The 26,051-nt window shown below is 43.8% G+C and overlaps 3 protein-coding genes across 10 annotated transcripts in view; 1 reads left to right on the top strand and 2 right to left on the bottom strand.

The window, feature by feature from the left end:
• Positions 1–688: 688 nt before the first annotated feature.
• EIF3I (eukaryotic translation initiation factor 3 subunit I) lies at positions 689–20,673 on the bottom strand. 2 transcript variants are annotated; one of them, XM_033954573.1, is made up of 11 exons: positions 20,550–20,673; positions 20,305–20,397; positions 16,730–16,838; positions 11,968–12,033; positions 11,184–11,333; positions 10,959–11,086; positions 10,560–10,670; positions 9,202–9,291; positions 1,408–1,481; positions 1,235–1,327; positions 689–1,138 (listed from the first exon to the last, which is right to left on the bottom strand). In XM_033954573.1, the coding sequence occupies exons 1-11, from the start codon at positions 20,550–20,552 to the stop codon at positions 1,057–1,059; spliced, it is 999 nt and encodes a 332-aa protein (XP_033810464.1). In that variant the 5' UTR covers positions 20,553–20,673; the 3' UTR covers positions 689–1,056. The 2 variants fall into 2 exon arrangements, with proteins under 2 accessions (XP_033810464.1, XP_033810465.1); XM_033954574.1 differs by having other exon boundaries at positions 16,730–16,817; positions 20,550–20,668.
• TMEM234 (transmembrane protein 234) overlaps positions 20,487–26,051 on the top strand; it is a 6,655-nt gene continuing 1,090 nt past the window's right edge. Inside the window, exons 1-3 of one of the 5 annotated variants that reach the window (XM_033954577.1) lie at positions 20,487–20,639; positions 22,077–22,228; positions 23,993–24,059. In XM_033954577.1, the coding sequence (XP_033810468.1) occupies positions 20,627–20,639; positions 22,077–22,228; positions 23,993–24,059 (232 nt within the window). In that variant the 5' untranslated portion in view covers positions 20,487–20,626. The other 4 variants (XM_033954579.1, XM_033954578.1, XM_033954575.1 and 1 more) reach the window with 4 other exon arrangements.
• Positions 24,987–26,051, bottom strand: part of DCDC2B (doublecortin domain containing 2B) — a 22,689-nt gene continuing 21,624 nt past the window's right edge. For all 3 annotated transcript variants that reach the window (XM_033954572.1, XM_033954567.1, XM_033954568.1), the window contains one exon: positions 24,987–25,680. In XM_033954572.1, coding sequence (XP_033810463.1) covers positions 25,591–25,680 — 90 coding nt within the window. In that variant the 3' untranslated portion in view covers positions 24,987–25,590. The remainder of the gene's footprint in view (positions 25,681–26,051) is intronic.

Here is a 26,051-nt window from a genome sequence, read left to right as displayed (position 1 = left end):
TCTCCCCCTGGCCCTCCTCTTTCTTTCTGCCTTTCTTTCTCTCTCCCCCGACCCCCTCTTTATTTTTGCCTTTCTTTTTCTCTCCCCCTGGTCCCCCTCTTTATTTCTGCCTTTCTTTCTCTCTCCCCCTAGCCCCCACAAAGCCATCGTGCCGATTTCTCCACTTCCACGATTCTTTCCCTACCCTCACTCCCAAGCCAGCAGCCGATTTCTCCCTGCTCCTTCCCCGAGCCAGGCCCGGCGCGTACAAGCGCCGGGCCCACAAAAGTCTTCACTTCCGGCGTCAGTTCTAACGGGGAGGAAGTTGCCAGCCAGCCAGCAATTGGCTTGCCCAGAACTTACCCTCCGACGTTAGAATTGACGCCGGAGGTGAAGTCTTGTGGGCCCTGCACTTTTTCCCCACCTACCAGCCCGCCTCACCTTTTGTCTCCACCTACCACGCAGTTGCCGGCTGGCCGGGTTAAGGAGTGACTCTGCGGGGGAGCCGGTGCCGGGATGCGGTGGTGAGACGGAGCAGCGGCAGAATAGGGAGGGTGGCCGGCTGTGCACCCCCTTGGGGCGTGCACCCGGGGCGGACCTCCCCCCCCTCCTTGGTACGCCACTGCCTGAGACCAACTTGGTGGCAGTTTCCAGGAAAGGAGATGTTAAAATCAATACCAGGCTTCCATAGATCATTCGTCTACCTGACTAATCTGTAGCTGCTTTTATTTTTTATTTGCTTAACTATTTAATTTCTACTTTTTATAAATAAAGCAGAAACAACAATTGAAGTCCCAGTTTAGGACAGGCCTATATCTCTGGAGAGCTTTCATTTCATTATAGTGCATCCCATTGCAAAGTCTTTTAAAAATACTGCAAAGCAGAGAGAAAAAGTTTCAAATTCCAATTTCAAATCTGTTTATTATTTAGAAACATGCTGGAAACGGAGCAGGCAGATTTACTCCCTCTGTCCCGCGTTTTCTGTGAGTCCTCCATGGTGCCAGTATTACCAGAAGAAACCAGTTACAGGAAAGCACAGGGTAGTTTGTGTGGGATAGAAAGAACATCACAGTTGCTTCAAGACTCAAACTCAAATTCAAAGTACTGAGGATCGAAATAGTGAATTCTGACATAGCCGTCTTCACCACCACTGCTGTAGCTGGAACAGAAAAAAGGAGTAAATTGAAGCCCTTCAGGTAGGGGCACATAGCTGACCCTGTCCAAGGCAGGTAATGAGTGCTCTCTCAGTCCTTACCTCTTGCCATCTGGGTGGAATGCCACGCTATTGATTGGGCCAAAATGACCTTTAACTCTCCCAAACTCTTCTTCAAATCCCAAATGAAAGAACCTGCAGAGAATAAGATCATTACAGTTCTGCACAGAGCAAGGAGAACTATCTGAACATCCAGGTTCATTCCTTTGATATACCTGGCCTCAAACTTGCCAATCCTGGTGGAGGTTGTTGTTACATCCATAGCTTCCTGTCCACCTCCCAAAACCACCTGCAAAGATGAGACAAAAACATGACAATGTGCAACCACTCCCCAGCTCCCAGATACCCAAATCCACACACAGCGTGCCCAACACCCTCTGGGAATTCTTGGAGAAAGGTGAATAGAAATAAACTCGAGAGCTAGTGCTCCAAGGGCAGACAATAGTCATGCAATAGATATAACATCAGGCTGGAAAAAAAGGCTGGGCCTGCTGCTGGAAGTCACTGCCAGACTACAGGAGGAAGAGGAGTAGGGGAGGGGAAAAGCAAAGTATACAATGATATGTATGTATAAATAAAAGAAGGAAACATCCCTCATCTCCTGCAAAATCTATCTGGTTCTAACTTTCCTACAGGGATGTTGTAGAAAAGTCCCACCTCCAGTCTGGCTGCCTCGTCAGAGGGAGGGAGGTCTTCTTAAAGGAGAGAATCACCCTGGTGAAGTAGGAGGCAATCCTATAGCCAGGACCTGCCCACCAGAGAATGCAATGTCCTCTCACACTGAGGATGTCTCTCCAGGGGTTTCTGCCCAAGAGAGAAGGGTTAGGGCAACCATTATAGTAGGAGATTCGATCATTAGGCATGTAGATAGTTGGGTGGTTGGTGGATGTGAAGATCGCTTGGTCACTTGCCTGCCTGGTGCGAAGGTGGCAGACCTTATGTAACACTTAGATAAGATTTTAGACAGTGCTAGGAAGGAGCCTGCTGTCTTGGTACCAATGACATAGGAAGTTTCTGGAAGCCAAATTTAGGCTCTTAGGTAGGAAGTTAAAATCCAGAACCTCCAGGGTAGCATTGTCGGAAGTGCTCCTTGTTCCACATGCAGGACCCAAGAGACAGGAAGAACATAAGAACATAAGTGTTGCCTCTGCCGGGTCAGACCAGGGGTCCATCGTGCCCGGCAGTCCGCTCCCGCGGCGGCCCCCCAGGTCCACGACCTGAAAGTGTTCCCTACCTAACCTAAAATATCCATACCCTATTCGCTCAATGTACGGTAAACCTCTATCTGTACCCTGTTATCCCCTTTGCTTCCAGGAAGTCATCCAGTCCCTTTTTGAACCCCAGAATTGTACTCTGTCCTATTACCTCTCCGGGAAGCGCGTTCCAGGTGTCCACCACCCTCTGAGTGAAGAAGAACCGCCTTGCATTCGTTGTGAATCTGTCTCCTCTCAGTTTTTCTGAATGACCTCTTGTTTTAGTTGTCCCTGCTAGTCTAAAGAATCTGTCCCTCTCCACCTTCTCTATGCCTTTCATGATTTTATAAGTTTCTATCATGTCCCCTCTCAGTCTCCGCTTTTCCAGGGTAAAGAGCCCCAGCCTGTCTAACCGTTCGGCATATGAAAGGTTCTCCATACCCTTTATCATCCTCGTTGCCCTCCTCTGGACCCTTTCGAGTATTGCCATGTCCTTCTTGAGGTATGGCGACCAGTATTGGACGCAGTATTCCAGATGTGGGCGCACCATTGCTCGATACAGTGGCAGGATAACTTCTTTTGTTCTGGTAGTGATACCTTTTTTGATAATGCCCAACATTCTGTTCGCTTTTTTTGAGGCCGCTGCACATTGTGCCGCCGGCTTCATTGTGTTATCTACCAATACCCCCAGATCTTTTTCTTGGCTGCCTTCCCCGAGTACCCTCCCTCCCATCGTATAGCTGTACCTGGAGTTCCCCTTCCCTATGTGCAAGACCTTACATTTCTCCACATTGAAGCTCATCTGCCATTTTTTTGCCCACTCACTCAGTTTGTTCAGGTTGTTTTGCAATTCTTTGCATTCTTCAACAGTTCTGGCCCTGCTGGAGAGTTTTGTGTCATCCGCGAACTTGATAACTTCGCACTTTGTCCCCGTTTCTAGATCATTAATAAATATATTGAACAGCAATGGTCCCAGCACTGACCCTTGCGGAACACCACTTGTGACCCCTATCCAGTCAGAGTAGTGCCCCTTTATTCCTACCCTCTGTTTCCTGCCCGCCAGCCAATTTTTGATCCATCTGTACACGTCCCCTTCCACCCCGTGACTCCACAGTTTCTTCAGTAAGCGTTCATGGGGCACCTTGTCAAAGGCTTTTTGGAAATCTAGATATATAATGTCTACTGGGTCACCTTGGTCCAATTGCTTACTTATCCCCTCAAAGAAATGCAGTAGATTTGTCTGGCATGATCGGCCTTTACAGAAACCATGCTGGCTCGATCTCATCAGATTATTTTTTTCTATATGCTCATTAATACCTTCCCTGATAATTGATTCGACCATCTTCCCCGGAACGGAGGTTAAGCTCACCGGTCTGTAGTTTCCCGGGTCGCCTCTCGATCCTTTTTTGAAGATCGGTGTAACATTCGCTATCTTCCAGTCCTCCGGGATTACCCCTGTTCTCAAGGACAGGTTGCAAATATGCTGCAGTAACTGTGCTGTTTCATCTCTGAGCTCTTTCAGTATTCTCGGGTGGATCCCGTCTGGGCCCGGAGCTTTGTCCGTTCTCAATCTATCTACCTGCCTAAGAACGTCTTCGAGGCTTACCTCCATGCATGATAATTTCCCCTCTTGATCTCCACTGAAGATTTTTTCCGGTTCTGGCACACTGGATGTGTCCTCTATTGTAAAGACCGACGAGAAGAACTTGTTTAGCCTACCAGCCACCTCTTTTTCCTCTTTCACCACTCCCTTCCGGTCACCCTCATCCAGGGGCCCCACCTCCTCCCTCGCTGGCTGTTTCCCTTTCACATATCGGAAAAATGGTTTGAAATTTCTTGCTTCCTTGGCTAGTCTCTCCTCATACTCTTTCTTGGCTTTCTTGACTACTCGGTGACATTCTTTTTGTTGTTTCCTGTGCTCTCTCCAGTTTCCTTCAGTTTTGTCCTTTTTCCACTTCTGAAATGATTTTTTCTTGTCTCCTATCACTTTCTTTACTTCACTGGTTATCCATGCAGGGTCCTTTGTCTGATTCTTCTTGGAACCTTTCCTAAATCTTGGTATATATAGGTTTTGCGCCTTGTTTACTGTGTCCTTGAATAGGGACCAGGCTTGCTCCACAGTCCGAGTTTCCTTGGAGCTGTTTCTGAGCTTCTTTCTCACCATCTGTCTCATGGCATCATAGTTCCCTTTCTTGAAGTTAAATGTTGTTGCCTTGGTTCTCTTTCCCATAGGTAGTCCTACTTGCACTTTGAACTGAATCATGTTGTGGTCACTGGTTCCTAGTGGTCCTATGATCTCTACATCCTTCGCGGGGCCTTTCAGCCCATTGAGGATCAGATCCAGAGTCGCTGATCCTCTCGTTGGTGCCTCGACTAGTTGTTCCATGAAGCAGTCCTGGATTGCTTCCAGGAACTCCATTTCCTTTGCACATTTTGAATTTCCAAGACACCAGTCTATCCCAGGGTAGTTGAAATCTCCCATAACTATGGTGTTTGGAGTCTCAATGTGTGGATGAGGTGATGGTGGAGGGAGGAGGTTTTAGATTTGTTAGGAACTGGACAACATATTGGGGAAGGGGGAGCTTATTTCGCAAAGATGGGTTCCACCTTAACCAGGGTAGAACTAGGTTGCTAGCATCAACATTTAAAAAGTAGAAAGAACAGCTTTTAAACTACAAACTGGGGGAAGAAAAACCGAGGGGGCAGGAGGCGAAGTTGAAAAGATGACTACCGTCATTCTGCAAGCAACTCGCAGGTTCAGATAGCTAACCCTAGCATTCAGGAAATCTGGCACTCTGCACCCGGTTCCACTACATGGTTAAACACTGGTATAGTTCATCTGTCTCTCCTTGTCAATTCTGAGGCACAGACTGTAGAAGTCTGCCTGGCGCAGTCCTACTACCCTACTACTGGAGTTACAGTCAAAAGCATGATCTATTTTTGCCATTACAGGACCCAGACCGTAGATGTCAGGCTGGCATTGGTCTTATTCCCAACTTCTGAAGCTGCCGTCAAAGCTCACTCCAGTTATGAGGTCATTTAAGTTTAGCAAACTTTTTATTTATTACTAGCTGATTACCCGGCGTTGCCCGGATATTTATTTATCCCAAAATGTCCAACCCCCTACATGTCCCACCCCACTATGTCCCACATGTCCCACCCCCCACGTTACCCCCCCCCCCACATGTCCCATATGCCCCACCCCCATGTCCCAAAGGAATGTCCCTCTCTATGGGGCTGAACTTAGACTTAAACGGCATCGGGAGTGTCGGTATTCATCTCTGCGAGCCCGAAAACTATGGGTTGGACATTAGTATCTGTCGCTTTTGATAATTTTAACATATCACCCCCTTCCCACCCCCACAGTATTTTACCCCGTCCCACCTGCACAATATTTTTCCCCAGATAGTAAGTCATATGTGTACCAAGTTTGGTTGAAATATCTCCATGCGTTTCAGAGTTATGCTGAGTATTCATCTGTGAGCCTGAAAACACTATGGGGTAGATACTAAAATCTGTCATTTTCAATCATTTTTACATATCCCCCCCTTCCCACCCCCACAGTGTTTGTCCTCAGATAGTAAGTAATGTGTATGTCAAGTTTGGTTGAAATCTGTCCATGCATTGAAGAGTTATGCTGGAACATACATACATACATACACACACACACATATATTCAAATTATAATGTGAAATATTTGACAAAATGAATACAATACAACTAACGCAAAACTTGATTATAAACAACATTTTTAGTTTCACCTCCAGGAGCAAGAACATATAAATTCTTGGGTGAACCCACCCTTGAGCAAGCAACATAGAGTTGTGGGCCGCGAGACCCCCAGAACATATCACCCCAGGTAGTGAGAGATCTGCATACCAAGTTTCGTTCAAATCAGTTAAGCCGTTTTTGAATTACTGTGAGAATGGCAGCTTTTTACATTTTTTCCATTGACATGAATGGGTGAAATCTGATTTTCAGTTTGTAGCTCCGCCCACGTGTGCAGGTGGGCCGCGAGACCCCCAGAAGATACCACCCCAGGTAGTGAGGGATCTGCATACCAAGTTTCGTTCAAATCGGTTAAGCCGTTTTTGAATTGCTGTGAGAATGGCAGCTTTTTACATTTTTTCCATTAACATGAATGGGTGAAATCTGATTTTCTGTTTGTACCTCCGCCCACATGTGCAGGTGGGCCGCGAGACCCCCAGAACATATCACCCCAGGTAGTGAGGGATCTGCATACCAAGTTTAGTTCAAATCAGTCAAGCCGTTTTTGAATTACTGTGAGAATGGCAGCTTTTTACATTTTTTCCATTGACATGAATGGGTGAAATCTGATTTTCTGTTTTAGCTCCGCCCACGTGTGCAGGTGGGCCGCGATACCCCCAGAACATATCACCCCAGGTAGTGAGAGATCTGCATACCAAGTTTCATTCAAATCGGTTAAGCCGTTTTTGAATTACTGTGAGAATGGCAGCTTTTTACATTTTTTCCATTGACATGAATGGGTGAAATCTGATTTTCAGTTTGTAGCTCCGCCCACGTGTGCAGGTGGGCCGCGAGACCCCCAGAAGATACCACCCCAGGTAGTGAGGGATCTGCATACCAAGTTTCGTTCAAATCGGTTAAGCTGTTTTTGAATTGCTGTGAGAATGGCAGCTTTTTACATTTTTTCCATTGACATGAATGGGTGAAATCTGATTTTCTGTTTTAGCTCCGCCCACGTGTGCAGGTGGGCCGCGATACCCCCAGAACATATCACCCCAGGTAGTGAGAGATCTGCATACCAAGTTTCATTCTAATCGGTTAAGCCGTTTTTGAATTACTGTGAGAATGGCAGCTTTTTACATTTTTTCCATTGACATGAATGGGTGAAATCTGATTTTCTGTTTGTAGCTCCGCCCACGTGTGCAGGTGGGCCGTGATACCCCCAGAACATATCACCCCAGGTAGTGAGAGATCTGCATACCAAGTTTCGTTCAAATCGGTTAAGCCGTTTTTGAATTACTGTGAGAATGGCAGCTTTTTACATTTTTTCCATTGACATGAATGGGTGAAATCTGATTTTCAGTTTGTAGCTCCGCCCACGTGTGCAGGTGGGACGCGAGACCCCCAGAACATACCACCCCAAGTAGTGAGGGATCTGCATACCAAGTTTCGTTCAAATCGGTCAAGCCGTTTTTGAATTACTGTGAGAATGGCAGCTTTTTACATTTTTTCCATTGACATGAATGGGTGAAATCTGATTTTCTGTTTGTAGCTCCGCCCACGTGTGCAGGTGGGCCGCGAGACCCCCAGAACATATCACCCCAGGTAGTGAGAGATCTGCATACCAAGTTTAGTTCAAATCGGTCAAGCCGTTTTTGAATTACTGTGAGAATGGCAGCTTTTAACATTTTTTCCATTGACATGAATGGGTGAAATCTGATTTTATGTTTGTAGCTCCGCCCATGTGTGCAGGTGGGCTGCGAGAACCCCAGAACATATCACCCCAGGTAGTGAGGGATCTGCATACCAAGTTTCGTTCAAATCGGTCAAGCCGTTTTTGAATTACTGTGAGAATGGCAGCTTTTTACATTTTTTCCATTGACATGAATGGGTGAAATCTGATTTTATGTTTGTAGCTCCGCCCATGTGTGCAGGTGGGCCGCGAGACCCCCAGAACATATCATCCCAGGTAGTGAGGGATCTGCATACCAAGTTTCGTTCAAATCGGTCAAGCCGTTTTTGCGTGATCGCGGCACATACACACACACATACATACATACCTCCGATTTTATATACAGTGGTGCCTCACACAACGAACTTAATTGGTTCCAGGAGCAAGTTTGTTATGCGAAAAGTTCGTTATGTGAAACGCGTTTTCCCATAACAATACATATTAAAAAAAATAATTCGTTCTGTAGCATAAAATATGCTAAGATGACATAAAAAAAGATAAATTTGTTATTATTTTTATTTAGATACATCTAAAAACATAATTGTTTTTTAAAACAACACACATTTTTTAAATTTAAAGACAGACTAAGTAGAGTCTAATTTTACAGTGAGAGAGGGCAGAGTCTCAGCGGCAAAAACTGGGACTTAACTGTTCATTTTTTTTTTTTTTCTAGCATCGGGGAAGCGGCGAGAGTAGCTCCGCCCCCCCCAACGCATCAGCAGTAGGCGCCGGGCCCCTGCGAGCTGACGGTCCGCCACTGCACAGGGAGCCAGGCGGAGAGAGGGCAGTTAAGTGCAGTGCCTGCGCGGAAGGATGCAGCTCGGGCGACTTCGTTGTGTGAAACGAAGTTCGTTGTAGGAAGCAAGACATGAAGTTCGTTGTGCGCAGCGTTCGCTGTGCGAGGCGTTCGTTATGCGAGGCACCACTGTATATAGATGTTAAAGAAATACTTAACAAAAAAACCCAATGCCACAGCAACAATCCACAACCCTCCCTCCCCGAACTTCCCACTCTATCATATGGCTGTTAACTTCTCCATAAGTACAGGCTGTCTCGATGGGTGATTCCAGTGAAAGGCAGTCTCTCCAGGAGCTGAAGATAAGCCAAGATGACTTTCTCTGAGGAGAACCAAGTCTTCACAGCCCTAGCAGAAATTCAATCTTTCAGCCCAAAACTATTGTATGTGGGGACACTGCTATCATATATGACAGGAAGACCCCATGGCTCCACACAGCCTTCAATAAAACTTCCATGCTTTTTCTATACAGTTACCAGTAAAGCTATGCTCTTTCATTTGGAGGGTACTGGTAGATACATCTGACTAAGACCTCAGGGACTCCAGGTGATTGAAAGCTTTAGGCAATAGAAGCACTTACGTGGTCAAAAATTGGAGAGAGTGCTGCAGAGTTCACAGGTCGCTCAGTCCGAAACGACTTCTGATGATCTAGCTTCGTAGAATCAAAAAGCTGCAGCATAAAGCCAGAATTAGAAAAGAGGTACTGCCCTGAATGACCCCCCCCCCCTCTCCTCCAAGTAAATCAGCAGGTCACAGGACACCGGCTTAAGATTTCTGTGGACTTCATGTACATGCAACTGCTCTCACACTTAATTCCTCTCTTCTCTAAGCTAAGGATGTGAAACTTGCCTTTCCCAGTTCTGACTTCACTTGCAATTTAAAAAAAGACATGAAAAAGTTAGATGGCAAAACCCAGTCGTTCCGGAGGAAATGCGTCACACTTGGCTATGTGGGACTAAAAGTGAACAAGCAAGCTGTAGGCAATACATTATTTATAAAGATGTGCATACCTTCCCCTTGAAACATTAGCCACTAAATCCCAACCCTTCTGATCATGCGCCCTTTCTAAGCTAACAGTGGAACAGCCCCCGGAGCTCCTCTGCTAGTTTATTCCAGCTCTCAGATACAGCTACTCCAAAGAAGTGCTATGAACTGGCACCAACGATATGTGAACGTACATGAGCTGCTGTTCTATAAAGGTAGTGACCGGGTACCATAACACGTAACTGGGAGGAGTGGGGGGGGGGCATATATATGGACATGTCTCCAAGAGATATGCGTAACTTCTAAATACTATCAGTTACATGTCACTTTGTGTACAAAGGTGCCCATTTACACCCGTCATCGACCTGGAGGTGTACCCATGCTGATAAACGCTAGCATTCTCTTAACTGCACCTATATGGAATTTACAGGATTCCTCCTGAATGCCCTCTTCAGCATTCCTCCTTCCCAAAACTTCTCATATTTACTGTCAGTAACTTTCTGTGAGCATCGCATGTTTTCTCGAACTCTGGGACGAGAACCATCTGGTACTGGAGATTTGTTATTCTTCAATTTGTCAGTTTACTCTTTTACTACTCTGCAAATTAAAATAATGTGTTTTGCCCCCTGTGAATCATTACCAAAGAATGTTGTTGTTTTTTGTGTAGATACCTCCCTAAGACCTCCTCAGTAAAGACTGAAGCAAACCTTGTACCCCCTGGGTATCCCTTCTACTCTATGGACATCTAGTGGTCCAGCCAACTTCCTTGTCTTTGCCTCTATGGTTAACTTATTTTCAAATTCTATTTTAATCTACCTCAATATTTTACATTTAAGTTGCTGGTTTTTCTGACTTTGGATTTACTTTTTGTTTTTTGAAAGATGTTCTTTTGGCTTTAATAGCCTCTTTCATCTCTCCATGTAACCACTTTGGCAATTGTCTGGTTTCCCTCACCTTTGCTGTGTTGTCCTTGGATGCAGTGATGAACATGGTCATGTCTCGTGATAGCTGGATGTCGTTGATTTGTTTGGAATGTTCTTTTGCTGTCGCAACCACCTCACCTGACTGTGAAGCAAAAAATTTAAAAAGACAAGATCCCAGCTGGTCACAGTGGACAACTGCAGACTTGCATCTTGTGTACTTTTCCTCAGCAAAGCCAGTATCATGGCTTTAATGCTTCTGACTTTACTGGGCGACACAACTGGTTCTAAGCTGCCTTTCTCAGCACATGCAGTGCGATTCTGCCCACCACCACCATCACAACATAAAGAAGCAATACTGCCTCTAAACTCAGCACCAGCTGATGACATACCATCTCATCCCTGCTCTCCCTAATTCACACAAGACACCTACCTTAGCACTGAACTGGTTCAGCTCTCCATTCTCATGTCCTACAATGATAAACTCGCCCAGTGGGCCCCAGACTGCACTGCTGATTTTTGACTCACTACACGGGATCTTCATATAGGGCTCGTTATCGTCTAGAAAGAAAAAAAGCTGACAGTGAGCCCAAATCTGAAGCCAAATGGCTCCATGATCTTCTCTGAAGCACATTAACACACACACCACAGTTCCTACCAATCTGGCTGGGATCCCGCAGGTCAAAGAAGCTGACAAAGCACTGGTATCCCATCTGCTTGTCTGTGGAGAACATGATAATGTTTCCCCCAAAGTCAAAGCCACAGGTTCGAACCGCAGAATTGGTCTTTAAGAGCGCCAGCTGCTTTCCTACAAAGAATCATATTCAATATGTTTAAGCAGTTCTGTATACTGCCAAAGTGAAAAAATATCCAGAATGGTTTACAACATACCAAGTTTTTCATCTCTCAATCCCACCCAACCAAGTAATTTCTATGTCAACACACACTCCCCTGAGCCCACCCTTAGGTTTTGGACCTGCTGGGTTAGACATGTTTGTGGAGAAAGCTCCTAAACCATCCTTATCCATGGGGTAAGCAACATAAAATATCACTTTTTGGGGATCCTGCCAGGTACCTTTCATCTAGATTAGTCACTGCTTGAAAAGGATCCTGGGCTTTGTGGACCTTTAGTCTGACCCACTCTGGCAATTCTTATACCAGTCAAGTGCCCTACTTTTGCACCCTCTGTTCATTCTGTGTTATACTCCAGATGATCTGCTGTAACTCTACACCCCCGTCCCACCCTTTTTTCTTCTTTTCTACTCGTGCTCCATCCTCGCTACAGACTTAATCTCTTTTGGTGAGGAGTTAAAACGACAAAAAGCTAAATGTGCTCTTCAGCCCCCGTTGACTTCTCATGGTGCCCAGCATATGATCAGATACGGCATGACCTTAAATGATTCTTACAGGCAAAGGCCAGAGAATTATACATACTGTCCTACCTGTCTCACAGTCCCAAAGTCTGCAGGAGTTATCAGCAGATCCAGAAAGAACATGGCGGGTATCCCCTGCAACAGCTGTTAAGGATCACAAACAAGTTGTCATAGACCCCTACTACAGCTGCAGAAATGCATTAAAATGTACAATATAGCCACAACAGGATCATCTCCAATGTGTCCTGGCATGGAGTGCACAAAACTAAGCATTAATCCAGATGCTGGACTCTGCCTCAAGGAAGGGATGCTGAAACCTTGCCCATGCAATGGGCCTCTCAGTTCACTGACCTTATATTTGAATTAAAAGGATACTAAACAGATTCAGATAACTAAGATCCTGCTAAATCTGGAGCAGATTAATGTAGAAAAATCCATAGTCAGATATTATACAGAGCAAACATCTGATGAAGAGACCCAACACACTCAGTGCCTCTTTCCTCCACTGAATTTCAAACTCCACATATTCTGTCTGGGCAGGGCTGTGGAGATAGAGTTGAGGAGTCGGAGACAATTTTGGATACCTGGAGTCGGAGTCGTGGGTACCAGAAACCCAGGAGTCAGAGTCAAAGGATTTATCTACTGACTCCACAGCCCTTCTCCTGGGTCTATGTCTTGGCATGTCTATTCAAAATTTTTCTAAATAATTCACCTTTTTAAAGAATGCTTTTAAAAATGCAGAAACACCCAGTTTCCAGATCTTAAGACTGCTCTTTTTTTTTTAATGTATTTTTATTTATTCATTTTTGAATTCTTACAATAAGTGAATTAAACATATTATAATCAATTATCATATGGCACTTGTATTTACAAACAAATCCTCTTATAATATAGAATAGAAGTTGGGACGCTAGATCATTTAATTTTTTTTTGTCCCTGTGTAAATGCTTTTTGGAAACTAATTTGGCCCCAAATTAATAAATTATTAGAAAACCATGTAGGACTCTCATATGACACTATATTATTTGGTACAGCAATGAGAACTCAGAGTCTGATTTCTGCAAATAATAACAAGTTATTATTAATATTGACAGGGGTCGCCATGCAACAAATTACTCAAAATTGGAAGGATTATACTAAATTAAATTATACATTTTGGTGGAACTCAGTTTGTCATATATATAAAATGGAAAAGGTGTTAGCGTTACAACAAGGGAATCTTCATAATTTAAGACTGCTCTTTTTAAACATGCTTACTTTAATACTTAAGTGATTATTTGAAAATTATCTTGCATGTGCTTCTCTACTAAAACGTAAGCTCTATAGTGAAGGGACTGCTGCTTCTATCTGTATAGCACCTTGCTACAGAAATAAGTAACAGGAGAGAAGATGGTGATCTGCCTATTCTTGTCATACATAGGCCCCAGAAAGCTTGAAAAATTCCAGTGGAGGCTGTAGTGCAAATTCTGTTCTTTGAACTAGTCAGTGAAATGTATTAGAAATCACAGCCATGTAAGGTTTCTTCTTCGAATGTCAAGGGCGAATAGAAGGCAGACAGCCTATTGGCAATGGGACAACCTAGGTTCAATTTTCAGGTACTTTCAGTCCTTTTTTTGTTTTTTTGTTTTAAGTTTTTTATTGATTTTTTCACATATCAACAAGTGTTATAAATTTTCCATACATTTATCTTAACAATACACTTGATATCTCTATAATGTATTTTATATAAACCATATTTTATATTATTTTTCTTATGAATTTATATAACATATATATTGTAATGATTTTATCAATTATTATTTAATTATGAACCCTTTTCCCTCCCTTTATCACATTGATTTCTCATAAGACTATCATTCATTCATTATGATATATTTTTTATAATGTATAATAAAGAGAATAAATTATTTACCCCTTCCCTCCCTCCCTTCTTTAACCATTATCTTATTATGGGAAAAAATTAAAATCAGTCATTGCAAAAATCTGTTAATGGTCCCCAAATCTTCTTGAACTTATCCATATATCCTTTTTGTGTTGCAAATGTACACTCCATCTTATATATATGGCAAACTGAGTTCCACCAAAAATTATAGTTCAATCTGTCATAATTTTTCCAATTATGTGTAATTTGTTGTACTGCTACTCCAGTCAATATAAATAAAAGTTTATTGTTATTTGATGAAATTTGACTTCGAGCTCTCATTGCAGTACCAAACAAAATCGTATCATATGTCAAGGCTACCGGATTTTCTAACATCCTATTAATTTGAGGCCAAATTGATTTCCAAAATATTAATATGAATGGACAATAGAATAAAAGATGATCTAATGTCCCTGCTTCAAGATGGCAATGCCAGCATCTATTAGACTTAGAGCTATCTATTCTATGTAAACGTGTAGGGGTCCATAAAGCTCTATGTAAAATAAAAAACCAAGTTTGTCTCATAGAGGCTGACAATGTGCATTTTAACCTCCAAGACCAAAGTCGTGGCCATTGAGATGCATTAATCTGATGCTTAATCTCAATGCTCCAAATATCTCTAAGACCATTTTTTTTCTTTTTATGTACGAATCCAGATATTAATTTATACCACATTGCGGCCTGGTGACCCATGGAATCTATCTGAAAACATAAGAATTCCATACTATGATAGTTATTAAGATTTTTCCATTCAGGAAACCCTACCTGAATGGCCTGCTTCAATTGCATCCATCTGAAATATTGTGATTTATTTAAACCAAATTTATTTTGCAATTGTGAAAATTCAAGCAGTTTACCTTTATTTATTACATCTTCTAAAATCCGAATTCCAGCAATCATCCAATGTTTCCAGATAATTTTAAAACCGCCAACTTTGATCTTTGGATTGAGCCATATTGTTTGAGTCGTTGATTTAGTTATTGGAATAGGAGTTAGATTACTTATATATCTTATAGTTTTCCAAGTATCAACAAATATTTTGTGATCCTTATATAACCTTGGCATTTGAATACTGATAACATGACTCAGACGTAAAGGAAACATTAATCTCCATTCTAACCAGAACCAATCTGGTATATGTTCAATGGGCTCTGGGAGGATCCAATACATACCCTGACGCATAATATAGGCTTGATGGTACCTATAAAAATTTGGAAAATTTACCCCTCCCTCCGCAATTGGTCTTTGTAAAGATACTAGAGCAATTCTGGGGTTTTTTCCAAGCCAAATAAATTTTGTTAACATCTTATCCAATTTTTTGTAAAATGACCCCTGAAAAAAAATTGGTATCATACCCATTTGGTAACAAACTACTGGTAATATCATCATTTTTACAGTTTGTATTCTCCCCCACCAAGATATGCATAAAGGATTCCATTGTTCACACATTTCTGACACTTTTTGTAATAAATTTTTTTCATTAATTTTCATAGTCTCATCCACAGTTTTTGTAATCCAAATTCCTAAGTATTTTAATCCTTCTTCTTTCCAAATAAAAGAAAATGAGTCAAATAAACTTTTTGTACAATGTACATTGAGTGGAAGCACTTCTGATTTATTCCAGTTTATTTTATAACCTGAAAATTTTCCAAATTTTTCAATTAATTCAAGCAAATTTGGAATAGTTGTTTCCGGATTTCTCAAATAAAGTAAAATATCATCCGCATATGCTGATAACTTATATTCTTTATCTGAATGCGGAATACCCTGTATCTCCCTTACCTGTTCTATAGCTAATAATAAGGGTTCTAAAACGATATCAAAAAGCAAAGGAGATAGTGGGCATCCTTGTCTAGCCCCCCTTTGTAGAATAAATCTTTCTGAAAAATTGTTATTGATATATAATCTAGCAGCAGGGGAGCTATACAATGCTTTTATTATTTGTATAAATCCGGATCCTATTCCAAACCATTCCATTGCCTGAAACATGAAGATCCATTCCACTCTATCAAAAGCTTTTTCAGCATCTAATGAAATAGAGAATGCTGGGTCATTAATGGATTTTGTCAAATATAACATGTGATGTGCCAATCTAGTATTATGAGATGAGTGTCTTTGAGCAACGAAACCTGTCTGATGCATATCTATAATGAAAGGGAGAGCTTTAGCCAATCTTAATGCTAATGCCTTAGTTAGAATTTTTCCATCCACATTTATTAAAGAAATTGGTCTATAATTTGAAACCAAAGTGGGATCTTTATTTGGCTTAGGTAAAACTATAGTTATTGATTCAGCCATAGTATCTGTAATACAACCTTTATTTAGTTGTGTCTGATATAGTTTTAATAAATAGGGCATTATAATGTTTTGAAATGATTTATAAAACTCCACTGTATAACCATCTCCACCTGGAGCGGATCCAACCCTAAGGGATTTCAAAGCTGTATCTAATTCTTTTAAGGATATTGGTTCTTCTAAACTTCGTTTTATATGTTCAGGAATTTTTGGTCCTTTTATTAACTTTAAAAAATCTAAACCATCCTTTTCCTTTTTCGAATAAGGCTCAGAAGAATACAAATCTTTATTTCTTTGAACTAGTCAGTGAAATGTATTAGAAATCACAGCCATGTAAGGTTTCTTCTTCGAATGTCAAGGGCGAATAGAAGGCAGACAGCCTATTGGCAATGGGACAACCTAGGTTCAATTTTCAGGTACTTTCAGTCCTTGAGTCAGCAAACTCACAGCCCTGTGTGTGTGGGGGGGGGATAGAATTATTCCAGTCATTTTACAGAGGTTGAATTTAGAGCCCATAACTGCTGAATTCCAGAAGAAGCTCTAGTACATGACCCTGCTATTGCTTTAATGTGGCTCACAAAGGAGAAAGGAAAGATTATTTTAAAGAAAAGATACAGTCAGCGTCCACACACCACACAGCTCCTGTGTGTCCAGTATAGGTGCCTAGTCTTTCCCCGTTCACTGAATACCAAACATTAACAATCTGAAAAACAAAACATAAGAACTGCATGGGAAGGTCAAAAAGTGTACAAGAAAATACATCATTGTCCTTTTAAATAGAAATAAAAAGGCAGATTATGTTTTATTATCTTCTGCAACTCTTGCTAAAAATGTATAACACCTGCAACTGTTAGAAAAACTAGTTTCCTTTAATTTCAGCAAAAGGCACTGCATAGTACAGCAGGAGTACTGAACTCACAGTTCCTCCAGTCCCGGCCTCTCCCAGGAGCCTTGCCAGCGAACTGGCAAGGCTCAAAGTGAACAAAGCCATGGGACCAGACAAAGTGCACCCAAGAGTGCTCAGAGAGCTGTGTGGAGTCCTGGCAGAACCATTAGCCATGCTCTTCAATCTTTCCCTAAGGACGGGGAGAGTCCCACTAGACTGGAAAACAGCTAACGTCGTTCCTCTGCACAAAAAGGGTTGCAGAGCAGAGGCTGCGAATTACAGACCGGTGAGTCTCACATCGATAGTGTGTAAACTCATGGAAACACTACTTAAACGCAAATTAGACATGATCTTGGAGGATGGGAATCTGAGGGATCCCAATCAACATGGATTCACTAGGGGTAGGTCATGTCAATCTAATCTCATCGGCTTCTTTGATTGGGTAACAACGAAGCTGGACTCCGGGGAGTCTCTGGACATAGTATACTTGGATTTTAGTAAAGCTTTTGACAGTGTCCCACACCGCAGGCTTTTAAGCAAGATGAAATCAATGGGGATAGGTGAGACGCTAACTACTTGGGTCAGGGATTGGCTGAGTGGTAGACTTCAAAGAGTGGTGGTCAATGGCACCTTCTCTGAAACATCGGAAGTGATCAGCGGAGTCCCGCAGGGCTCAGTCCTGGGTCCACTCCTTTTTAACATATTCATAGGGGACTTGACACGAGGGCTTCAGGGTAAAGTAACATTATTCGCCGATGACGCCAAAATATGCAATATAGTAAGGGAAAATGATTTGCAGGATTGTATGACGCAGGACCTGCTTACATTGGAGAACTGGTCCTCAACATGGCAGCTGGGCTTCAACGCCAAGAAATGTAAGGTCATGCACCTCGGTAGCAGGAATCCATGCAAAACCTACACCTTAAATGGAGAAACGTTGACCAGGACGATAGTTGAGCGAGACTTGGGAGTGATCATCAGTGCAGACATGAAGGTTGCAAATCAGGTGGAAAAAGCATCATCCAAGGCAAGACAAATGATGGGATGTATCAATAGAAGTTTCGTAAGCAGGAAACCTGAGGTCATATTGCCACTGTACAGAACCATGGTAAGACCTCACCTGGAGTACTGTGTGCAGTTCTGGAGGCCACATTACCGCAAAGATGTGCTTAGAGTCGAGTCGGTTCAGCGGATGGCCACTAGGAATATTTCGGGGCTCAAGGGTCTCTCGTATGAGGAGAGACTGAATAAACTGCAGCTCTACACTCTGGAGGAACGCAGGGAGAGGGGAGACATGATTGAAACGTTTAAATACATCACTGGTCGTGTCGAGGTAGAAGATGACATCTTTCTACTCAGGGGACCCTCGGCCACAAGAGGGCATCCGCTCAAACTCAGAGGAGGGAAATTTAGGGGTGACATTAGGAAGTATTTCTTCACGGAAAGAGTGATAGGGCACTGGAATAAGCTTCCGGAGCAGGTGGCCAAGGCCAACAGCGTGCTTGACTTTAAGAATAAATGGGACATCTATGTGGGATCCCTACAGAGGCCTAGCAAGACACTCAGACTTGATAGGGCGGGTCAGTAGAGTGGGCAGACTTGGTGGGCTATAGCCCTTTTCTGCCGTCACCTTTCTATGTTTCTATGTTTCTATAAAGAATGGTGCAGCAGTGGTACAGGGTGTCCAGAAAAAATGGATCCCCTTACATAGTTTCAAATACCTTGAAATTATTTAAACATTCACTAGAATATTGTAATGAGTAGTTATTGGACTATCATTTTTCCCTAATAGGTATAATTGCAAAGTATGGGGGGGATTTCTGATTTGATATTAAATTAATAGGATTGGGAGGGAGGGTTTAAATATTATTATTTAAGTTAAATTGATAGAGAATCAAGTGATATTGTTTAAGTTTAAATGTTATTTTATGATACATTTGTTGCAAGATGTAAAATGAATAAAGAATTAAAAATAAATAAATAAATAAACATTCAATGTGATCGTTGAAAATACATTAGTGCAATCTTAATTAGGAAACTCCCTTAGCAAATGTTGTGCATCCGCTATAATAAAACCCTTAGTGCATATGCGCATTTCAATCTCCGTGCGTCCAAGCCGCCACATGTGCAGTAGAAGTCTGCGGCGGTTTGCGACGCGTGTGGCGTTTTCCCCAGCCCTGATCTCTGACTGACTTTCTGCCTTCTGACTATGCTGTCATGACACCTCTTCTTCTCACCCCTGGACCAGCAGTGGCAGCAGCCGCGGGGCATTTGCTAGGCTGGCCCACTTGGATAATGCGAGGTGGGCCGGCCTAGCAGATGCTGGACAGGGAGCAGAGAAGGGAGACGGGCTACTGCCTTTTGGGGCCAGAGTATTTTAACTTTGGGTGTGTTTGTTATAAAGCCCTTTTTGGGCTACCACTCTCTTATTTGGTATGGTATCTGAAATTGTTTAATTGAAAAAAGATTATTTTAGCAAATTTCAGAAAATCTGGGGACCATTAACAGATTTTTGTAATGAATGATTAACTTTTCCCATGATAAGATATTTGATTAGGGGGGAAATGGGTGGGCTTTACTTGTTGTTATTTCATAATACATGATTATTTGAATAGTTTCATAGTAATGATACTTCTATGTATTACTGAGTAGGGAGGGAGGGGAGGTTATTCTATTCAATAAGAATAATTTATATATTAGATTTCTTATATAATATTTAAAATATTACAGAATATTAATTTGTAATAAAATGTTATACATAATGCATATATAAGAGTTAATCAAGTGTGTATCTTTAAGTTCATATGAGTTTAACTGCTACACTTGTTGTAACATGCAAAAATGAATAAAGAATTTAAAAAAAGAAAAAAGCATACCAGGAGTGTGTGGCGCAGTGGTTGGATCTACAGCCTCAGCACCCTGGGGTTGTGGGTTCAAACCCTGCGCTACTCCTTCTGACCCTGGGCAAGTCACTCAGTCCTCCATAGCCCCAGGTACATTAGCTAGATTGTGAGCCCACCGGGACAGAGAGGGAAAATGCTTGAGTACCTGATTGTAAAACCGCTTAGATAACCTTGATAGGCGGTATATAAAATCCTAATAAACTTGAAACTTGTTTATTTTCCCCAGCCCTAGGGGTTGTCCCTAGAAAACATTCTTTAGGAAATTATTCAAAACTCATCTGCTTGATAACCAAGAATGTTGATCTTCAAGCTGCTTTTTTTAATGCTTAAGTTGTCTTTTTAACCATGACGTGCATAGAAGAAAGAAAGGCCTAAGTCTAGCAGTTCTTTGCTCCACTTACGGGGTCTTTGGCTACGGTGAACAGCAGGTCCCCCTCGCGGTTGTACTTGATCTGGGTGATGGACCTCTCGTGGCCCTGCAGCAAGATGGGCTTCTGAGGAGACAAGAAGAGCCAGGTCAGACACTTCCGGGAGAGGCGGGGCTACACGCGCCACGCGCTCGGCGCCCTCCCACCCACCACCCCCAGACACTCGTGAGGCGGCGGCCAATGGCCAGACCGAGGCGACGAGCGCTGCCGCCACGCACCATGGCTGCTCGGTTCCGGCGACGGCAAGAGCGGACGTGATGTCACCGAGCGGCGGAAGTGAGGTGGGGCGGCTGCTATGGTTACGGCGGGTAAGGCGTTTGGCAGGACAGCGCGCCGCAGTGCTGCTGGGGGAGGGGGAGAGACCCACAGAGCGACGAGGACGTCGACGTTCCTCCCGCTGGCGTCCTATGCGCGGCACCCGGAAGTGACGTCGGCAGGAGAGCCACGGCGGGAGCGACTAATATGGGGGAAGGGAAGGGAAGGGAAATAGAAGTTGCTTACCTGTAACGGTAGTTCTCCTTGGACAGATGATCTTACAGCCACACAAGAAGGTGACGGAGCCGACCAGGCAGTCTAAAGACGTCTCTAAAGATCTCAATGTGTAGACTTGAGAGGGCACCGGATGAGGTGGCAGAAGTGGAGCCCCGGGCTGTGTCTGAATTCAAGAGGGCTTGGGATAGGCAGTAGGGGGTCGCATGCACATGGCGAAGAGAAAGGGTGCCAGCGCCCAAGGCGGACCCCCCAAGTCTGGGTGGTCTGTAAAGATCTCAATGTGTAGACTTGAGAGGGCACCGGATGATGTGGCAGAAGTGGAGCCCTGGGCTGTGTCTGAATTCAAGAGGGCCTGGGATAGGCAGTAGGGGGTCGCATGCACATGGCGAAGAGAAAGGGTGCCAGCGCCCAAGGCGGACCCCCCAAGTCTGGGTGGTCTGTAAAGATCTCAATGTGTAGACTTGAGAGGGCACCGGATGAGGTGGCAGAAGTGGAGCCCCGGGCTGTGTCTGAATTCAAGAGGGCTTGGGATAGGCAGTAGGGGGTCGCATGCACATGGCGAAGAGAAAGGGTGCCAGCGCCCAAGGCGGACCCCCCAAGTCTGGGTGGTCTGTAAAGATCTCAATGTGTAGACTTGAGAGGGCACCGGATGATGTGGCAGAAGTGGAGCCCTGGGCTGTGTCTGAATTCAAGAGGGCCTGGGATAGGCAGTAGGGGGTCGCATGCACATGGCGAAGAGAAAGGGTGCCAGCGCCCAAGGCGGACCCCCCAAGTCTGGGTGGTCTGTAAAGATCTCAATGTGTAGACTTGAGAGGGCACCGGATGAGGTGGCAGAAGTGGAGCCCCGGGCTGTGTCTGAATTCAAGAGGGCCTGGGATAGGCAGTAGGGGGTCGCATGCACATGGCGAAGAGAAAGGGTGCCAGCGCCCAAGGCGGACCCCCCAAGTCTGGGTGGTCTGTAAAGATCTCAATGTGTAGACTTGAGAGGGCACCGGATGAGGTGGCAGAAGTGGAGCCCCGGGCTGTGTCTGAATTCAAGAGGGCTTGGGATAGGCAGTAGGGGGTCGCATGCACATGGTGAAGAGAAAGGGTGCCAGCGCCCAAGGCGGACCCCCCAAGTCTGGGTGGTCTGTAAAGATCTCAATGTGTAGACTTGAGAGGGCTCCGGATGAGGTGGCAGAAGTGGAGCCCCGGGCTGTGTCTGAATTCAAGAGGGCCTGGGATCTCATGGCCATTTCACCTTGATCTTGCAGGGGAGCTCACCTCCATGGTGGCGGTGTCTGTGCTGTGGGGCGCCACCAACCCCTTCTTGAAGAGGGGCGCAGAAGGCTTAGAGACAGTGAAGAGAGGGAGCAGAGCCCGGCAGCTGCTGGCAGAGATGAGCTTTCTCTTCCTCAACTACCAGGTCTGTGCTCCACATAGGATTGCCAACGCTGAGTTTGTGCCTAAGGGACTGTATAGCCCCCCTCAATAGGAGGATGGACTGAGACATCTGGGGTTTACTTCCAGATCTCAATCTGTCCTCCTTTTTCTGCACTATATACTAGGGAGATTTAAATTACCCAATGGTGATAAACTAACAGCTCTATCTCTGATCACCTTAAATGTAATACAGTGGTACCTTGGATTACGAGCATAATCCATTCCAGGAGCATGCTTGTAATCCAAAATGCTCGTTTATCAAAGCGAGTTTCCCCATAGGAAATAATGGAAACTTGCTTTGATAGGTTCCCACCCCCCTGAGGCCAGCAGCGCTGCTCCCCCCCCATGAGAACCGGCATTGCTCCCCCCGAAGGCCCCCCCCCCCGCAAACCGGCACCCTCCCCCCCGCGGTCTGCACCCCCCCGCCGCCACCGGCCACCCCCCCCTTCTCGACCTGAGATCCCCCCAATCCACCCGAACCCTCTTCTTACTTTGCTCTAGCCTCCGCAGCGGCACCGGCACCAGCATGTCCTGTGCGTGGTGCCGTTGCCTGAAGATCTGCTTCCTGTGCTGGACCTTGAGAGTTCACGTTCGACGTGAGAGTTCACGTTAGACGTGAACTCTCAGGCCTTGAGCACAGGAAGCAGATCTTCAGGCATCGGCACCACGCACAGGACATGCTGGTGCCGGTGCCGCTGCGGAAGCTACAGCAAAGTAAGAAGAGGGTTCAAGTGGGTTAGAGGGACCTCAGGTCGCGGTGGCGGGGTGCCCGATGGCGGCGGGGGGGGGGGGGGGTGCCGGTTCACAGGGGGGGCGCTTGCAAATCGAAGCGCGCTCGGTTTCCGAGGTGCCGATTTTGCAAATGTTTTGCTCGTCTTGCAAAACACTCGCAAACCGGTGCACTCGTAAACCGAGGTACCACTGTATATATATATATATAATAAAATCACACTATCAAACTGGCTTCAAAAAGTGCTATTAAGTGAATGCTCAGACCCACAACCTGAACTCTGGTGATTTTTCACGGAGCCAGTTGCAAATGAGACCATCATAGCATGTTCACTGTCTCTGCCACCTGCTTCTCATTACACCTAAAAACTCTACATAGATAAGTTGCTGGAGCTGTCTGTTAGCTGGGTGGAGGAGTCCTGTTAACCGTGTCCCCTCCTGAAGAAGCCAACCGTGAAACCTAGCTTGGGGGTCAGAGAGAGTATGACAGCAGTTTAGAATTTAAGAATGTACCCGGAGCAGTTGCAGAGCTGAATATAGATAAGTAACAAGCTTCTTATCTATGTTGTAGAGTTTGTAGGTGTAATGGGAAGCAGGTGGCAGAGACAGTGAACATGCTATGATGGTCTCATTTGCAACTAGCTCCATGAAAAATCACTAGAGTTTAGGCTGTGGGTCTGAGTTTGATAGTGTAATTTTATTATATATATTATCATCTATTTAAGGTGATCAGTGATAGAGCTCTTTTTTCTGGAGCCATATGGTAGCCCTACCCTCAAAGCGCTTTGCATGCAGCTACTTCAAGTATTTTGCTTAGTAGTCTCAAGTGGAGCCCAGCTGGCCCTTCCTTCCAATTCCTATTATTCCACAAATTCCTTCTACTGGGCCAGCTTCTGTTCCATTTTCTTGATGACATTTTTGGTGTGGATTTATTTATTTATTGTGGGGGGCATCCAGTGTTCATAATTGCCATTTGTCACAGGAGCAGCTGAGGAGTAATAATCTCTTTTTTTTGCAGTATATGTTGCCATTTCTTCTTAACCAGTGTGGCTCGCTGATCTTTTACATCACGCTGGCCTCTACAGGTAAATTCAAATTCTGGTCTGACAGCCAAGAACACATATTTGCACTGAAAGTTGTCATCCATCTATCTGTTTATTTTCTAATTAATTAACGAAAGCTATCTGTATAAAGGACACCAGTCACATCATCTCTCTGAGACAGGTATTTTCCAAGGTGATATTTTTTAATAAAGAAAATGATAACTTATTGTAATGATTAGACGCCTTTTTACACTGAAAGTATAATTATAATTATGGGAAAGGGGGTGGTATATAGTTATGATATAGGTTTAATTAATTCTATGAATATAACACATGTATGATATTTTCTGATTACAATATTTGTGAAAAGGGTGGGTGGGGAAGGGAGATAATTTATGTATTTAAGATGACAATAGAAAGAATTTCAAGTGATGTGTATGATTCAATTGATGTAATATTGTATACTTGAAGTAAGATGAAAAATGAATAAAGAATTGGAAAAGAAAATTAAAAAAAAAAAAAAATCCAACAGATCTACAGTGAAGATGTGATAAACCAAGGACAAAGAAGGGAACTGCAGACAGGTGTACAAGATACAGGCAACATTTATTATGAACAATAAACCACTTGTTGCAATATGGGACCCAACACAGTCCATGTTTTGATCAACACGTCTTCTTCAGGGGTCCCATAAAAAGGTGGTGTCAAATAAAACACAACAAATATGCCGGATCTGTATTCTGTGTAGTTGCACAAACAAAATGTGCTGCTGGAAAATACTAAAGCATCTTTAAAATCTTACTTCTGGAATATTTTTAATGCAATGTATTAAAACTGCTTTTAAGAAATCAGGGGCAATGTTAGGAAATTCTACTTTACGGAGAGGGTGGTGGATGCCTGGAATGCGCTCCCGAGAGAGGTGGTGGAGAGGAAAACTGTGACTGAGTTCAAAGAAGCCTGGGATGAATACAGAGGATCTAGAATCAGAAAAGAATAGTAAATATTGAACTAAGGCCAGTACTGGGCAGACTTGCACGGTCTGTGTCTATATATGGCCGTTTGGTGGAGGATGGGCTGGGGAGGGCTTCAACGGCTGGGAGTGTATAGATGGACTAGAGAGAGCTTTGACGGAGACTTCAGCAGTTGGAACCCAAGCACAGAACCGGGTAGAGCATTGGATTCTTGCCCAGAAATAGCTAAGAAGAAAAAATTAAAAATTTAAATTGAATCAGGTTGGGCAGACTGGATGGACCATTCGGGTCTTTATCTGCCGTCATCTACTATGTTACTATGTCATCGAGAAAGTGATGGTGAAAGTCTCCTAAACTAGCTGTGAATTAAAAGTGCCGGGAACAGTTTGCTTGTTAACTGTATTGAGGTGATATCTGAGGCAGAATTGCTATCAGGAAAATGAAGAACTAGTCTCTACAGGGGAGTGGGTAGTAAGATAACTCCTGTAGAAGGATTACCCCAGCCATCCCTGCCCTTTCCTGAGACTGGATTAGTGAGTAGGAGCTCAAGAGCAGAAACCAGAGCTTGGCCCTTTGATTCACTGGGCATAGGATTCCTACAGTCATTGTGGTTGAAAGATCGAGGGTTCCTGCGGAAGGGGAAGGATGGTTGGTCCTTGGCTGTTCTTCTTGGAATGCTGGTCAGAAGAGCCCTGCAATAACAAAGGAGAATAGGATAGCAGAATAAAAACCTTACTAAAAAAACATCTTAAAATTGCTCACAGTTTAGGCAATAAGATTCCTGATCTGGAAGCCCTAATGGACTTGGACATGGCCATTACAGACATAGTTCAGGGAGTTCCATGAATGGCATGTCTTTTCTCTACTTTCCCCTCGTATCCCTCTCATGCACTATATCCAATTGTAATATAAGTACCTTTTCTTTCTCTTGTCATTGTTTATATGTCACCCTTCTTTTGACAATTGTAAACAGCTTAGATGCTATGAGATGTGCAGTAGATCAAAGCAATGTGGAACATTAATATCTCACAGGAAAATAAGGAATGCAGGAGGGTTTGGAGAG

Source organism: Geotrypetes seraphini, chromosome 8 (genome assembly GCF_902459505.1).
Source record: "Geotrypetes seraphini chromosome 8, aGeoSer1.1, whole genome shotgun sequence".
Lineage (NCBI taxonomy): Eukaryota > Metazoa > Chordata > Amphibia > Gymnophiona > Dermophiidae > Geotrypetes > Geotrypetes seraphini.
The sequence above is the reverse complement of the archived record's forward strand: the minus strand, read 5'-3'. Positions and strand labels throughout refer to the sequence as shown.

What these genes read in the sequence shown, in the direction of transcription:
- EIF3I (XM_033954573.1), bottom strand. An exon ending in ACTTTGGGACTGTGAGACAG is followed by an intron (nt 11,334 to 11,967) that starts GTAGGACAGTAT and finishes GATTCTTTGTAG; the next exon opens with GAAAGCAGCTGGCGCTCTTA. An exon ending in TGAACCAGTTCAGTGCTAAG is followed by an intron (nt 10,671 to 10,958) that starts GTAGGTGTCTTG and finishes TTTGCTTCACAG; the next exon opens with TCAGGTGAGGTGGTTGCGAC.